The 17,051-nt window shown below is 41.6% G+C and overlaps 1 protein-coding gene across 1 annotated transcript; it reads right to left on the bottom strand.

The window, feature by feature from the left end:
- Positions 1–300: 300 nt before the first annotated feature.
- Positions 301–15,612, bottom strand: SUCNR1 (succinate receptor 1). The gene is made up of 2 exons (XM_006034037.1): positions 15,598–15,612; positions 301–1,245 (listed from the first exon to the last, which is right to left on the bottom strand). The coding sequence occupies exons 1-2, from the start codon at positions 15,610–15,612 to the stop codon at positions 301–303; spliced, it is 960 nt and encodes a 319-aa protein (XP_006034099.1).
- Positions 15,613–17,051: the final 1,439 nt, after the last annotated feature.

The raw sequence follows: 17,051 nt of genomic DNA on the forward strand, positions 1-17,051 counted from the left end.
AACAATTGCCCTTAGTACATGTATGCAGAACTTATACTTGCTCTGCCTCTGACTTGACCCAGTCCAGTCCTGTGGAGTGAGAGAAACTAAGAATGTCTCTGGCTCCTCTTGGCAGAGAAAATGGGAACGCAGTGGCTCTATTGTGAACCATTTGGCAAAGAACAGTCCAATCAACAGATTACACGCAGTTAAATACATATAGCTAAATACAACCTCATTTTACATCAGTAAATATTGTCCGAGACATCAATACACTTTAATCCACTGTATGTTGCTGCATCAGAGTGCACTTTTATCATCTCATTTTCGGTTAATAGTCACTCTTTCTAAGAAGTGCCTTACTTTATTCATCAGCATCTCCCTGAAGTGATCACCCATTAGAAAATAAAAGACAGGGTTAATTGCACTATTTAAAAATGCAATAGGTCTTGTGATGATATAAATGACATTGATGATGTTTTGTGTGCACTCAGATAGCTTCAAGGATTGTATGCGGGAGGTAAGCCTGACATTGCGCATGATATGATAGGGAGTAAAGAGCAGCGAAAAAATGACCACTGCCATGACAACTAAAGTAAGAGGTCTCTCAAGTGGCAGGGAACCACTGAGCTGCTCATTATGGTTTCTAAGAAAAATAACCATCTTCCTGTAAAAGAAGCACATGACACACAGAGGGATTAGAAATCCCAAAACAGTCAGGCACAAACTGTAGATCAAGTTATCTTCTGGAACTCCAGAACTTGCATAATCAATGCATTTATTGTCATTGACAGTAGATCCAATGAAGTTGATTATTGGCAACAGTTCAGATATAACCAAGATCCAGATGGCAACAGAGATAAAAACAGCCGTTTTTCTCCTCTGCAGAAAATGGTCTCTGAATGGATATTTCATAAGGATATATCGATCAATACTGATAAAGGTAAGGAAAAGGATACTTGTGTACAGGTTTGCATGCAACAATACTCTATTGCTTTGGCACAAAATGTTCCCAGGTGTCCATGTGTCCGTTGAGTATTTTGCCACCAATATTGGAAGAGTGCAAAGAAATGCTAAGTCTGATAAGGACAGATTGAACAGATAGATGTTGCTACTTTTCCAGTTCTTCAGGCAGAAGATGTAGCCAAACACCACAATGCTATTTGCAATGATACCAAAAATGAACTCAAGGATGTACATGGTGGAAAGGTAATACTTTTCTAGGATATTAATTATCTCCAAGCAACAGTTTGTCTCATTCGCATCCTGGAAAATTAAAAAAAAAAAATCAATAGAATGAAATGACAATTACATTGCAATTTCTGGTATTACAACTGTGATAGCTATGTGGTCACTGACATGTCCTTTATCTCTTACAAGAGAACAACAAAACTCTGAGAGGTTACAGCTCTGGGAAAAATATTTCTTATGAACATGGGTACCTTATGAGAACAAGGTCTTGACACCAATTAGATGTAAGGCATGGTTACAAAAAGCAGGTAAATCCAGTACAATTTCTGTCTGGGTAAGAATTTGAGTAAGGACTTAGAGCTGAAACATCAAGCTAAGTGAAAGTCTTAAATAAAGCAGAATGCAAGCTTATGCTACCCTAAAGCAGTAAATGGTTAGAGAGAGGAGATGGAGATGGAAGAGAGGAAGATGAAAAATCTGGTTTTATGGTTAATATGCAACAGGGCAGGGGGCGAGGTATTTAAGAAATCATCTGCTTTTGTATCTGTGGTGCTTTATTCTCAAGTGTTACTCACTGATAGTAAGTCAAAAGGCAAAAGTCCATTGTTTCTAGCCCAAGACATCTGCCCAAACAAGTAATGAAAGAGTAGCACAGGACTGAACCACTGTAGTTTAAGAAAGATGAATATTGGATGTTTTTGAAATCAAGAGAGATATTTGCTATGTGCTTTATGTTTTCACAGTAGTAAACTAATGATAGGTAAACATCTTGTTACATATAATGTAGGCCTACATTTGCTTCTTAGGAATTTTAAGACATTATTAAAGAAATATAGATATCCCAGTACTTGTAGTTACATGAAGCATAATTTTACTGTTCTGTTACTCCATAACACAAATCAATGCTAAACATATTATTCCAAAAATTCTTTGTAGAAGTGCTGCTGTTGGAAGTTAATGGAAAATTCACATACAAATCGGAGTCAGGCCTATCCTTACTAAAGTGAATAGGAAGATAATAGTTAAAACATAAATACGTTCAGAATAAAATTAACCTAGAAATTACAAGAACAAAGTTCACAAATAATCATCAATTCATAGTTTGCCAAGAATTATAGGTTTCTGTGTAGCATATTAAACCATGAATAATTATTTGTATTACATAGTGCTCAGTTCTTGTTCTGTTGGGTGCTAAAAGTTTTAAAGGGCAGATTTGGAACTAAGAGCTTTCAAGTAAGTCTGATTTCACTCATTTATCAATCATACAACTGTTTGATTGGTGCAAGACAAGGGAAATGATATATGAAGAGATTCTAACTGCCTTAATTCTGCTTTTTCATTCTCTTTGCCAAGCTGCAACAATACATTGTACAACATGCCTTTTTAGTATACGTCTAATTGCAAATAATTATTTTTAAATTCTCTGACAATACTAATGATTTTATAATCAGGTAAGAGTAATTAAGAGAGAGCTTATGCAGCTTAATTTACCTTCTATTTGTTTCTTGTAAACAGCTGTTTAGTTTTTTGGTTTTGAATTCAGCATAATAACCATAGTGACATATGAGAAAAGGCTCTCACAAGACCCTTGTTAAATTCCAAGGATTGGGATGTTGTCTCATTTTGAAGAATATCAACCATCTCTCTTCCCAAAAAACTGTAACTATACCTTGGGCTCAAAACCTGCTTTGCCTTTAAAGAAAGTAGACTGTACCACACAGGTTACATACAGATGTTCGGAAAGGTTACAGGGAAGTTAGATTGCGTTAAAAAAGATCACCTAATCTAACTTAGTTCACCCAAGTGTGGACCCTACACTTAAATTCCTACTTAGGTCAATCTAAGTATGAACTGTACAGAAGCTCAAGAAATTTAGACCAGTCTAAAAATGACTGATGTGATCTAAGTTAACCCTGCCCCAGAGGTAGTCTAATTTAGATTATATTTAGGGAGACCAATCTATCTGAACTTCTGTACAGTTCCCAGTACAGCCCCAGGGCTAGGAAAGCCCAGCCCCTGGCCCATACACCCTCCCTGGCATTGAGTTATTTTTAGTCCCCTGGCCCCTCTCCCTACCCTTAGGTGGACAACCCCTCACCAGCCTGTGGACTAGGCAGCCTCCTCTTAGCACACCAAACCCCACATCCCACAAGCTGCTCCTAGTGCCAGTTTTACTAGCATTTGCCAGTGCCAGGAGCCAAGGAAGTAATTCAGAGTGGGGGAAGAACCAGGTGGCATGGGAGGGTGGTTGATTTGCCAGGGGGATATCATTCATCTTGGGGATGGGGTGTCAGGAGGCTAAACATAGCCCCTGGTCCTGGGGAAGAGAGGGGCTCTCCCATCCCTGCAAGTCCCCCATGGACCCTGCAAGCTGCCTGATCCTTCCAAGTCCCACCAGTGAACTGTGCTACCCTCCCTATGCCCAGATCCCTCCTGTGGACCCCTGGACCCACTTCCCCACTACAACCCTGCCTACAGACCCTGATTCCCGCAATCCCCACCTAGAGCCTGCTTGACCCCCTGATGCACACAAGCTCCGCCACTAGTTGCCCCATCCTGACTTACCTTAGATTGGGTGGCCATTTTTAACTAAATCTAACCTCCCTGAATGTATGTACCTGTGGCGGTGAGGACCAAGCACATCCACCCAGCCCCGCCAAGAGCCCTGTTGAGCCCTGATGGAAAATGGCAGAGAACAACGTGGGACAGGGGAAACTTACCTGATAGAGAGGGCGAGCCTGGATAAGCCACAATGTGTCATCACAGCATCACTTTTTAAGTACACTGTCCATCTGGCTATGCAGTGCCCAGCCAATGATGTCAACCCTGCATGCCATCATGCAGGGTTTAAAGTGCATGGGCATGGGCAAAGTGCCAGGAAGAAAGCAGGGGGAAGCCAGCACCGGGCTGTGTGAGCCTGGCTGCAGGAGATGCTGTATGGTGTCAGAGTGATGCACCACCCATGGAGCTGGGTCACCACCAGGGCAGGGATAGTGGGGATCAGGGTCCCCTTGTCTGTCAAGTTACACCCCTCCCTCCTCCTCCTGGAGGGGAGGACAGGAGGAGAGGTATCCTGTTGTTGTTTTGCTTGCATTCCTTTTTTTGGGTATTCTTTATTTTTTGCACTCTTTTTTTTTTACTGCTCATTTTCTTTGACTAAGACTTTCTGTGTCAAGGAGGAAGGGCCACTTCCTGGCAGAGAAAGTCCCAAAGAATCTAGTCCATGGAAAGGGACTGAAGGCCAGTGGTGGAGAAGTCACTGGACATGCCCAAGCCACATCCATAGGCAGCCAACTGTAGGGCCGGACGGTGAATCTTCAGCTGCTGTAGAGCAAGCGGGAAGATCCTGGTGTGTCCCAGTGCCAAAAGCCCACCACTGAAAAAAGCAGCTCAGCAGATGTGGCAGCAGTGTGAGCCACCAGAAACGAGAGCTTGTTTGGCCAGAGCCATGCTCTGGTTCTGGGCAGGCTCTGGATGGCCGTCTCAGTGCCGCTGCTGCCCTGGGAAACCCCCAGGACCCCAAGAAAGGCTGTTGGGGTCATCATAAGTGCTAGCCTCAGCCATGCCCACCCCACTCTTTGCCATATGCTGGAGCATGTATTCAGGAGTGTGCCCAAGGACAAATAACAGTGGCACAAATATGTGCTACTATTTGTCCCACAGGAAATGTGTGCCTCTGCACGTGCGTGCTTGTGGGGACGTGCCCACAATGTGCTTACACTCTTACATACCTGCTTCCTGGGGCTTATCACAGGCAAAGGAAGAAGTTTTATTCAAAGCACAGTTTTAAAATACTGGCAGCATAGAACACGGTGGGAAAATGAAATATTAGAAAAACAGAAGATAGATTACAATAGAAATGCAGCTAAATCTGATAGCTTCAAGAAGAGAAATTATTTTTGTCTCAGAATCTCCTATATAGGAAACCGTGGAGGTAAGAATGGAAGAGGAAGATGATATAATTATTTTTAAAGTTTTGTTCACTTATGACATATATTGTCTAAAATGTATTCAATCGGTTGATTATATGGCTAGTTGGTAGCAAGATAAATATTATAATAAGAAAAGAATTTAAAGGCAGGCTAACAGCTAAAATAAAATGACACGTTATATAACATAAAATAATATCCATCAACACACCAATAGAGATCTATTCCATTTTATTAGACATTGTTACTGGCTGTGACCAGCAACACTGCATGCTGCTTTAAGCTCAGACTTTGCAATTCAAACAATTGGGAACAGCTAGAGAAATTTTATTTGGAAAAAAGAGTATAAATAGAGCAATGCCTGCACACTCAAAAATCATTGGTATTTTCAATTAAAAAAAGAAAGTTAAAATACTGGAAACCTTATTGTGTCATGTAATAAGCAGTCTAATTAACCATCTTCAAATCAGTTTTCAAGGTACAGATGATTCAAAAACAACAAAATATTTTTGATATTTTTCATATTGTTGATGCCATATAGTTAGGCATATCTTTTAGTTTGACCATTGTTCACTAATAGACAATATATATTAATTCCATCCTTTGTTATAATTACAATTGTAAAGAGTATAATTGTTTAGAAGTTACAATAGGACATGAGAGTCTAATTCACTATAGATTAGAACTTACCATTCTGAGGAACGGGTATTGTCTTTTAGTAGGCACTCCTTAACCATGACTCAATGAATGCTTCTAGATCACCAGAGTGTAAGTAGACAGCTGTATCACCCTAATTTACATATCATGCAGAGATGGCTAATGATTCGAGGTTATACAGCAACTTGTTTGGCTTTGTTGAATGTGTGGGAAGTATTGCTGAAGAGGAAGATATTGCAAAACCTACTCTGAATCAAAAACTGAAAAAAATAGTTTCTTGCAAAGACCTTATGTTATACGCATATAAATGGTATAACCAGCATAAACAGTACTGGAAATGTATTCATAACATTTGCTTTGTGCTTTACTATAATTATTTTTAAATAACTGTAAAATGCTGAAACACTCTTTACAAAAAGATTTATCATTCAGTAATTTGTTTTTAAGAAAACAGGTTTAACATGAATCAAATATCAATTGTAGGAAAGTACAAAAGGGCTGATGTTGATCTGAGTCTAACCTTTTTCTCTCATTAATAAACAGACCTTGAGCAAATCAATTACTGTGCCTCAATCTTTCCTTCATAGAGGGAAGCCTCCTGCTTCATGAAGATGCGAGAAGGATTTTAAATATTAATGCTGAAAAGTGTTTTGTGATACCCACATAGGAAGATTTGTTGAAGGACAAACTCCTGTATGTCCTGTGGCTAGGATAGCTTTAGTTTTCTAAGCAACAACAGAATTTTCAGTTCATTTACCGATAAAAACAAAGATAACAGATAAAACATATTAATGACATCAGTATATTTATACTAATTATACTTAAACTAATTAAAGCCCCAAATTAAATATTATTTTGTGTTATTGTTACAATCTGTAATTTCAACAGGGGAAAAATCATTAATCCTTTCAAAGCTCCCCCACCATCTTTTATGGTGTGTAACATCATTGGCCAGATTTCCAGGCTCAAATATTCCTGCTACTGTAAAACAGCGAATTTACATTAAAATTAATCTGCCAAAGCCACTTGAAACCAGCAAATAATGGGTGCAAACAAGTATTTGCAGGACCCAGATCAGGAGTGGCATGTGCAAGCAGCTGCTATTTTGAAGGAGAAGACATGGCAGTCTGGAGGCAAGGAGATTTCAGGAGAGGGGCTAGGGGTCTGGGAAAGTGGGGTGTTAAAAATCAGGGTTGGAGGGATGTTAAAATAGTACAGCCCGGGGGCTGTGGAGAGCAGCTGGACTTTCCCTTTCCCAGCCCCACAGCTGTGCTATGAATGTGTGCAGGCATTTGTTAGTCTGGGCTGGTTGGGGTAAATCTTCTCCAGGTCAAGTTAGTCCCATGCTGATCTAATGTTAGTTCAGGATTCAGGACTAAACAGGTGAAGTCAGGGGCATCCGTGCAGCTCAGAATAAGAGCGAGAAGGGCATACTGCTGTCATAGGCAGTTTCTATTTCCTGCCTTCAAAAATGTGAAGATTTTTGCAGTTGCAAAGATAAGCTGCTTGCAAAAACTGAGACACATGAAAAACATACCAATAAGAAATGGATTAGCTCTATTCAGACTCCAAACTACATAGCCTCACATAATGAATTGGGAATAAGCAAATTAGGTTAGATAATTTAAATGAAACATGATCACTAAAACCAAAAAGAAAACTATATTTAAACATAAAAAATACAGTGGACTTCCCTTTTTTTTCAAATGTTGAAAGCCTTCTTGCACTTTGAGGTGTCACTTGGAAAATTAAAACTTCAAGAAAGGTTGTTGCTAGTTCCATCGAGTCTAGTACATGCTACCGATGTAGGCGTAATGCTCAAAGGTATTTAGGTATAATTCCTCTTTAGATGATTGATGCCAATTGATTTCTCCCTATTTCATAAGGAATCTGAAGCATGATACATTAACGGATTGATTTCAATATTGTTTGGGAACACCAGTGAACAGCCCAGCAATTTGACCAGCTCCAGCATTCATTATCTGATGCTTTGGCCAGTTTGACATATAAAACACAAAACAATCCAGCTTTAACCTGCTTTATATAGGTTTACTTTGTCTCTTAACATTTAATGGTACAGGCTAAATTTTAAATGAACATCATTCATTCATTCATTTTAAATTAACATAAGTGTGTCTAAATGGGGTTTGTAATAGAAGGCCACAGCACTGTGACCCCTTTCTGGCTTTAGTCTTTGACCCTGCACACCTGCATGCATATATACTTAGTGTGTATGAAAAAAGCTCCTGCACATTTTAAAACTGAGGGACTCACTGAGTACCTATAAGCATTACATTTACATTGCCCTAACCAAGGCTAGGGTGACCTAGATGCCAGGGGCCTAAGATGTTTCTAGGAAACTGTGGAAGTAAAGCTTTAGACATTTAGGTCTAGGGACAGACATTACACATAAACTGGTTTAAGTGATTAGAAACTGGTTTAAACCTGTAACAGAACAGATGTTCAGTGCACATAAACCAGTTTGAAAATGGCTGAAACCGTTTTGAGATAAACCTGGTTGAATGTAGTAACAGACTTAACTGATTTGGCTCAAACCAATTTATGCAATGTCTATCCCAGACCCCTTGCTGGTTTAAGATAAACCAGACACCCCCAGCATCCCAGCATGCTCTCTTGGCTGGGTGAGGCTCTCTGCTCCACAACAGGGCTGGCCCCTCCCCTCTGCTCCCTGGCTGCAGCTCCACAGACTGCAGGCTGCTTCACCTCTCCCCCAGGAGATATCTGTGTATTAGCTAGCAGACCACGTGCTGGCTCTAGGCCCTGCTGTGACAAAGGCAGAATCAACAGGTAGCTGATAATGTCCCTGTGTTGTTTTCTTAATGGGGTGATAAACACTGTTATAAATTCCCTGCTGGGCTAATCAGAGCATTCTGCTGGGGCATGGCCACGAACCCCTCAGCTCAGTGTTGTGAAAGGAAGGGAAGGCTGCTCTAGTGCCCCCCGGCTTCTAGCCTGAGCCACTGCAGGCATGTGCCTGCATTTCATAGATTCATAGATGTTTGGGTCAGAAGGAACCTTAGCAGATCATCAAGTCTGACCCCCTGCCCTAGGCAGGAAAGAGCAGTGCTGGGGTCAGATGACCCCAGCCAGGTGCATGTCTAGCCTCCTCTTAAAGACCCCCAAGGTAGGGGAGAGCACTACCTCCCTTGGAAGTCCATTCCAGATTTTGGGAACCCTTACTGTGAAGAAGTTCTTCTTCATGTTTCACCTAAATCTGCTCTCCATCAGTTTGTGGCCATTGTTCCTACTTACTCCAAGGGGTGCCCTGGTAAACAGAGCATCTCCCTGCTTTCCCCCCCAGTGAATTTGTAGGTGGCCACAAGATCTCCTCTTAGCCTTCTCTTGTGGAGGCTGAAGAGATACAGCACTGCACAATGCAGCTAACTGCTGTCTTCCACCACACCAATTGCATAAGAGTGAATTTACCTCGCATATAATGAAATTTTGGTATAGAAAGGATCATCGCATAAGAGGGAATTTGAACATACAGAACCTGCATAAAGTGGGGGAACCTGTATATTATAAAAGTGTGCTAACTGTAGGCAAATATTTACTTTATATTGTAACAACTGCTATTGCCTTTTTCATATTGTATAGTTACCCCTACTGTTTTGGGGAATTCGTTAGCTGTGTACACACAGTAAATAATCTGGGAGAATTCTCTCAGATTTCTTCTCTTGATAGAAAACTTACCCAGAGCCACAGGTATAGATATTTGAATGCTGAGGCCGTGAAGAGTGGAGGTGAGGGTGGGCACACATCCTCTGTGCGTACATCTCAGCTTCCCTTAGTCTGCCTGGTGGCAAATGACAGAAGTGCATAGGGCAGCCCTGACTGACTGACCCAGACTGCCCATGGTCAGCCTGTATTCTCCTGTAGCACAATGTGGAGATTGTGAAGGGGATGTGTCCTGCTCCTTGCTGGAACAGAATCTAGCCAGTAACATACTGTCTAATTGTAAGCAGGGTGGGAGACGGAGGCTGGAAGACTATATGTTCTCTTCTTAGAGAAGGAGAAACCACAGCATGTACAAATGTTCGTGCTCCTGTGAGTTTCTCCTGGGAGTGATTTAGCCCTGGTTATTCCCAGGTTTTTTGTCCTGGAGTAGCCATTTTTACTCTAGGAGTAAAAATGAACATCTATACACTCATGGTTTCTTCTGGGAGAGCAGCAACTCTCCATGCCCAGGAGAAACAGAATGTCAGTATGAGGCCAACGTCTCATACTTACATCATTAGAGTATTTTGAGAAATGTTCTTACTTGTGTTTTAATCTGTTTTGGTCCAGTTTAGTACCCTCAGTACTGCTGTTGCTGGGATGGGTAGGAAGCAGAGGGAGTCATTTGATGATAAAACTTATTGATTTCTTGAGACACAGGGCAGAAACAAATATTAGATCAAGTTTTCCCAGAACCACAACAAATAGAGAACTGAATCTCTTTCACTTTACTCAGGTAACTAACATACATTGATTTAAACATATTGTTAGATAAAGGTGAGTGGGAATTGGTCATAGTAAAAGATAGATATCCTACAGAATCACAACAGCTGTTACAGAGAACAGCATCCCAGTAACTAGCAACTGGCACCAAAATAAATAGAGCCGGGTTATGTATGGATTTTTGCCTTGTCTTACAAAAATAAATGATTGAAAGTCCTGGGGATAATCAATAGTATGATAGAAAGTATTGCATGTTCCTGGAAGCAAACACTGAATTTCATATGACAAAAAGCTTGACTGACATACTAAATCAACTTTAAAAAGAAATAAGAGCAAGAAAACAAGCTGGCTACCTGAAAACACAACAAAAGATCCATTTATTCCTGCTGCAGTTAAGTTATTGGGTTCTTAGGTGGGAATCACTTCCATTGTCAGTGATTATTTTGGTGAGCATATAGGGAGAATGCTGTATGGCACTATTGTAGTCCTGGATCTTGCAAATTCTTACTAAATTACTTGAAATCAGTGGGAATACTCATAGTGGTAAAGTTAAGGCAGCCATATATTTTGCAGGATTAATTCCTTATTGTTCAACATGATGAAAAGCCTCTCTGATTCTGCAATGGTTATCCAAGCCCAGTGACATCAGGGTTGTGGGACCCTGTGCTACAACCAGATTTGCACTGACCTAGTAGCTTAACAAGGAGTGGGTGAGTGAGGCACCAGCTCTAGGCATGACCCTGGAATGGCAGGCCCCCAGGAACATTTTGCTAGGGCAGCGGCAGCCTTGCACATCAACAGCAGGAGCCAAGCATTGAAACACCACAACACTGTGACACTGCAACAGCAGCCAAGGGAGAGCAATCAGCTGTGTGGCAGCAGCAGCTGGAGTCTTCGAGCCCCAGGAACAGGACCACTCCCCAACTCTGCTCTCTGAGATTCAGCACCCACCACCATCTCTTTGGCAAGATTTTGCCCAGGGCACAAAACTTGTTAGTTGCACCACTGATCAGAGTGCCTCCGTGCTATACATGACAAGTTCAAAGCAATCTTTACTTCTGCATTTTGCAAGATAGCAAGATCCTACAGTGGAAACAAAATACTAAGTATGAACAGATGACATATAAAACTTAAGCAACAGTTAAACTGTATTGGTAGATAAGTAACATTTTCATTTCAACATATTGTTATATCAGTTTTAGTTTCACTTTCATGTGGCCTATATATAAAATGTACTTGTTGGAAGCTCTATTTAGAAATATTTTTTATTAGAAGCACAAACTGCACATCAGACAATGAGAAAAGAAAGAATATGTTCATTTTTAAGTTTCCAAACTATTTACATCTACTGTGCAGTGCTACTGGGATTGAAGAAACTATTTGTATGCCTCATCTTTAAATCAGGAGTGTAAAGTCAATGATGCAGTATATTAAAATAACTAATATGTAGATAGCTGTGAAATACTTAGCATAATTAAAGAGATACAAACAATGTAAACAGTTAAATTACACAGTAACTCTCAACATTTTGGAAGCTTTGAAAATGATCGGTGAAAAAAAATTCAGTTTCACCTTGCTGAATTATGCAAACAGATGGTCTTAGAAACTGTCTGTTATAAGGAAAGAAAAAAGAAAAAAATTTAGGATATAAGCAGATACTGAAACTGCTTAAGGGCCTGGCTGTGCTGTGGGCTGTTTTAGTAATTCATATGGAGCAGCTGTCTGGTTTAAAAAAAAAAAAAGAATCTAGAAGTTAATCTCATGTCTCACGTTTATTCCATGATGAGACCAGGAATGAATAGAAAACAGAACCAAGTTAAACAGAAATAAGTTGAAGTGGTTTCAACTTTCCTAAGGTATGTTTTTTTGCTAAATAATCATCAACACCTAGATGATCATATGTATTTGCCCCAAAAATACATAGTTGAATATGAATATATATGAAGCAAAATTAAGGAACTAGCAAGAGTTGCCACCATACTGAAAATAATTATGAAAGCTATAGTCATGTCTTGAACTAACATAGCCTCGCTATGTTTACTACACAGAGATTTTTAACTCCCAGGCCTTGAGGAACACAAATATAGCTTTGAGCTCTAACAGTAATTCAGTGATCCTCATTATTGTACAGAACAATGTGCAAAATCTTCCAAAGCTCTGATGATTTCACTAGGTAACCAAGAAGAATAAAAAAAGCCAGGGTTCCACGACCAGGAAAACAGAGAAAATATACAGAGAACAGTATGGAAACAGTATGCTGAAAACTTAATGTAGACAATTTCTCCTTTGTACTGTATATAATTTGCACAATAAAAATAACAATAAAAATATAACTTTCAGAAAATCCGTTAAGAGCAGATTAAGTAGAAGACATTTCTGGAGTCAGTTTTTTAATTATGAAGGATGCAAATAACTCACAAAGCTGTTGGTTTCCAAGGAAAACTCTTACATGTGAGATGCCATGCAACAGTAGCCAAGCTGGGTGGAGTCATAGATATGCTGGAGAGTAGGGCTAGGATTCAGAGTGACCTAGACAAATTGGAGGATTGGGCCAAAAGAAATCTCATGAGATTCAACAAGTTCAAAGTCCTATATTTAGGACAGAATAGTCCCATGCACCAGTACAGGCTGGGGGCTGACTGGCTGGGCAACAGTTCTACAGAAAAGGACCTAGGGGTTACAGTGTCAGAATAATGCTGAATATGAGCCAGCAGTGTGCCCTTGTTGCCAAAAAAATGGCTAATAGCATATGGGGCAGCATTAGGTGTGTTGCCAATAGATCCAGGGAAGTGATTATTCCCCTCTATTCAATACTGGTGAGGATACATGTGGAGTACTGTGTTCAGTTTTGGGGGCCCCACTACAGAAAGGAGGTGGATAAATTGGAGAGAGTCCAGTGGAGGGCAACAAAAGTGGTGAGGGGACTGGGGGAACATAACTTATGAGGAGAGGCTGAGGGAACTGGGCTTGTTTAGTCTGGAGAAGAGAAGACAGAGGGGATTTAATAGCAACCTTTAACGGAAGCGGGGTTCAAAAGAGAATGGAGCTAGACTGTTCTCAGTGGTGTTATATGATAGAACAAGGAACACTGGTCTCAAGTTGCAGCAAGGGAAGTTTAGGTTAGATATTAGGAAGAATATTCTCCCTAGGAGGGTAGTAAAACTCTGGAACAGGTTACCCAGAGAGGTGGTGGAAGCTCCATCCTTGGAGGTTTTTAAGGCCTGGCTAGACAAAGCTTTGGCTGGGATGATCTAGTTGGGGCTGGTCCTGCTATGAGCAGGGGGCTAGACTAGATGACCTCCTGAGATCCCTTCCAACCCTAATTTTCTATGATTCTATGAACAGTTTAATACTCAAAAGTCTTCTTGAGCTGAGTTGCGTTGTAGTCCTCTACTAACTAGCTTTGATTGTTAATGTACTGATGATAACTGATGATTAAAATACATAGTAACTGATTATTAAAATACATCTTTAATGATTCAGGAATATGAAAGGCAACACATTATACCTGAACATAATTTTATGAAGCTGCTTCAGTTAGTTTTTAAATGTTTGTTTTAGTTTCTTCCATTATGAAAAGTATATAAATGAACTTAATTCATAGCTATGCATTTTCTCTGCAACTGAACAACAATGCTTTAGTATAGAATTTATTCATAGACATTCAAGGCATTATGTCATCCCTGATAAGAATGCTCATAACCACACAGCAAAACACCTTTAATAATATAAGAAAGGACATAATTTGGTCACCACCAGGGATCCGGGTTTTCCATTTCCCACAGAAAAATGGAAAAAAATGCAGATTTTCCCTTTTAACTGAGAAAAACAAGGATTTCTCATTTTAATGGAAAAAAAATGTTAATTTTCCACTTTTGCAAAGAGTTGGCAGAGTTCCAGCCTTCAACGGCCTAGGGGAAGCGGGAGGAGGGTTGTCAGGCAGCGGGAGCTATGTGTATGTGCACACACACACATGCACATAGCTACTAGGCAGCCAAGAAAGCAGCTCCCTGCAGGTGAGTCTGGTGGGGGGTGGGGAGATCTGAGTCCCCCATAGGGAGGAAGGGATTGAGTTGGGCAGGGCTAGGGTTGGGGGTCTTGCAAGGGCATGTGCCTTCCAGATTTGTGTCCAGGGTGGGAGAGGGTCAGGCTCCCTTCCCTGCTCCCCTTCCTCTGGTGCCTCTGTGGCTCAGTGGTCAGGACCTGGCATGGCAGGGCAGAGTGGGGCAAGGCAGGGAAGCTCCTTTCCTTTCCCCATGCCACACTGGCAAAGTGCCCTTTTCCCTCCCGGTAGCAGTGGGGGTAGGACTGTTCTCTCAGTGGGAGATTCATCAGGGCAGTGCAAGGCTCACAGCAGCAAGAAACTTCCCCACCCAGCCCCTCTCTGCCCTGCTGTGCCAGGTCCTGCCCACTGGGCTTCGAGGCCCCAGGGGGATGACAGCAGGGCAGGGAGCCAGAAAACCACAGCGAGTAGCCCACCCCCTCCATGGGCTCCACTCCAGTTGTGATGCCCATAGGGGAGGGGTAGCCAGGCTCCACACTGCTCTGCCACATCAGCCAATGTCTCCTGCTGGTAGCAGCCAGGGCTCAGGCACTGCTGCAGGGAGCATGGGGCTGCAGACCCAGGCCCCTGGCCCCATAGCCCTGGCAGCTGCGGTCCCTTCCAGCATGGCTTGGGGGGCAGGGTGCTGTGGGTAGAGCTCTGATTTTCCATGATAAAAAACCCAAAATTAAATACCAAAGTTTATAGGTATTTAGAATGTATTTTATTATAGTGATTGAGACAGTGGTAGGTTTCCAAATTCCTCTAAAATTGTAAATATATCAATAAAATATTGTGTTCAATTGATACCTCTCTCTCTCTATATATATATATATATATGTGTGTGTGTGTGTGTGTGTGTGTGTGTGTGTGTGTGTACATACATTATATATATATACGTTTCATTTTAATCGCATATTTCAGGTTTTTATATCAGAGATTTTGCAAATTTTTTAATCAGAGAATTTGTGATTATTAAACAGAGAAAACTAGGATGCTTGGTTATAACACTGTAGCCCTCAAAAATTTCCAGGGAAGCCATGTTGCAGCCCTTTTGTGACAGGAGAGGAGTGATTGCATGGTATAGCCTGGCGTAAGGATAGACTTGCATATGACAATTAGCTAGATGCACAGGCTCCTGGGCAGGTGGTTCCTTCTCTTAGTAGGAACTAATCTTAGTAAGATTTATGTGCATGTGATTAAGAGTGGTCAGGTATCTGAATGCACATCACTACTACTTCTGTTACATACATGTGCCTTAATACTTTTTTTAACAATCCAGTTCCAGGTGTTAACCAGAATGTCATTCCTACATTGATTATAAATGTTAACACTTACCTGTTCCAGAAGCATGTTGTGAAACTACCTATTGTCATACACACCTTGTGATCCAATATGTTTGCTATCCCTATGGAGCTTGGCCTAATGGTCACTGGATTGGTGGACTCCGTATCAAATGCAGGTTAAAGTCATGATGAGGATTATTAATGCTTTAAGTCAGTGTTTCTCAATCTTTTTGGAGTTGAGGTACCCCTCAGAAAATGATAGCTCTTAGTTTTCACTTCTTTTAGACTACACTAAAGTAATAGAATAGTGGTTCTATTCCAAAGAACGTAGAAAGACCACAACCATGGATTTCTAACTGAAACCTCTGGGTTTATCTTGCGAATGATGTTTGCAAACTTAGTAGTGCTAACATTGTGTGGCATCCCATGGCACCCTTGAAAGGATCTCACGGTACCCTAGGGTGCTGTAGCACCCTGGTTGAAAATCATTGCTGTATTATCTGCTCCAGATTTTATGAAAGCATACATATCAGGCTGGCTGCTTCCCTCATGTATGCATTATAATGCATGCATTGTTGCCATACTGGGGCTAAAGAGTACATGAGGAAATGCATGATTAACCAACTGTAGGAGCAGTGCTGGAGGATGTCAGTACAAAAATCCCAGTTCTAAGTTTGGATTTGTCCACACCAGTGATTCTTAACAAAGGTACCATGGCACATTCTGACCTGGGCAATCCAGACAAGCACGCACGTGCCTCTTGCAGCATCTCTGGAACCAAGTTCCAAGGGAAGTGGTGCTGGCTTCTACCCTGGAGGTCTTTAAGAAGAGGCTTGATGCCTACCTGGCTGGGGTCATTTAAGCCCACTTTTCCTCCTGCCCAGGCAGGGGGTCGGACTTGAAGATCTACAAGGTCCCTTCCGACCCTACTTCTAAGATTCTATGATCTCAAACCAGTTTGAGTTACCACAAGAGGCACGCTGTGAACAAAAAAGTGTTCCTGCACTGCATGTTTGCAGCATGGGCTCAAAATCTGATGCCTGGAAATCCAGGTATCAAAAAACAAACAAACAAACAAACAAAAAACACAGGGGGGAAAAAGTAAGACAAGGAACGGTCCTGGACTGTGACCTGAGGTAACTTGGAAGCCGGTCCTCTAGAGGGACGCTCTTGTTTCTGGTCAAAGCATCTCTATGGTGCTGCTGCTTCCCCAGCACATGAGGCATGCACCCTTAGCATACTGGGGCAAGCAGAAGAGTGGGGCAAGAGTTTGGCATAACTGGGACCTGGGCACTGTCCCAGGTAAGTCAGGGACATGGGGGGTTTATTTTTGTGGGTGGGTGTGGTGGGTGTGAGGAATGGCGGGGTTGGATGTAGGGCACATGTGGGGAATGGCAGAGGACGTGGGGGGGATGTGGGTGGGTGGGTCTGTGGGTGGGTTTGTGGAGGGGCTTGGGTGGAAGCTGCCACATGCCTGCCCCCCACTTGGTGCCAGGGGCAGCAGAC

Source organism: Alligator sinensis, unplaced genomic scaffold (assembly GCF_000455745.1).
Source record: "Alligator sinensis unplaced genomic scaffold, ASM45574v1 scaffold1127_1, whole genome shotgun sequence".
Lineage (NCBI taxonomy): Eukaryota > Metazoa > Chordata > Crocodylia > Alligatoridae > Alligator > Alligator sinensis.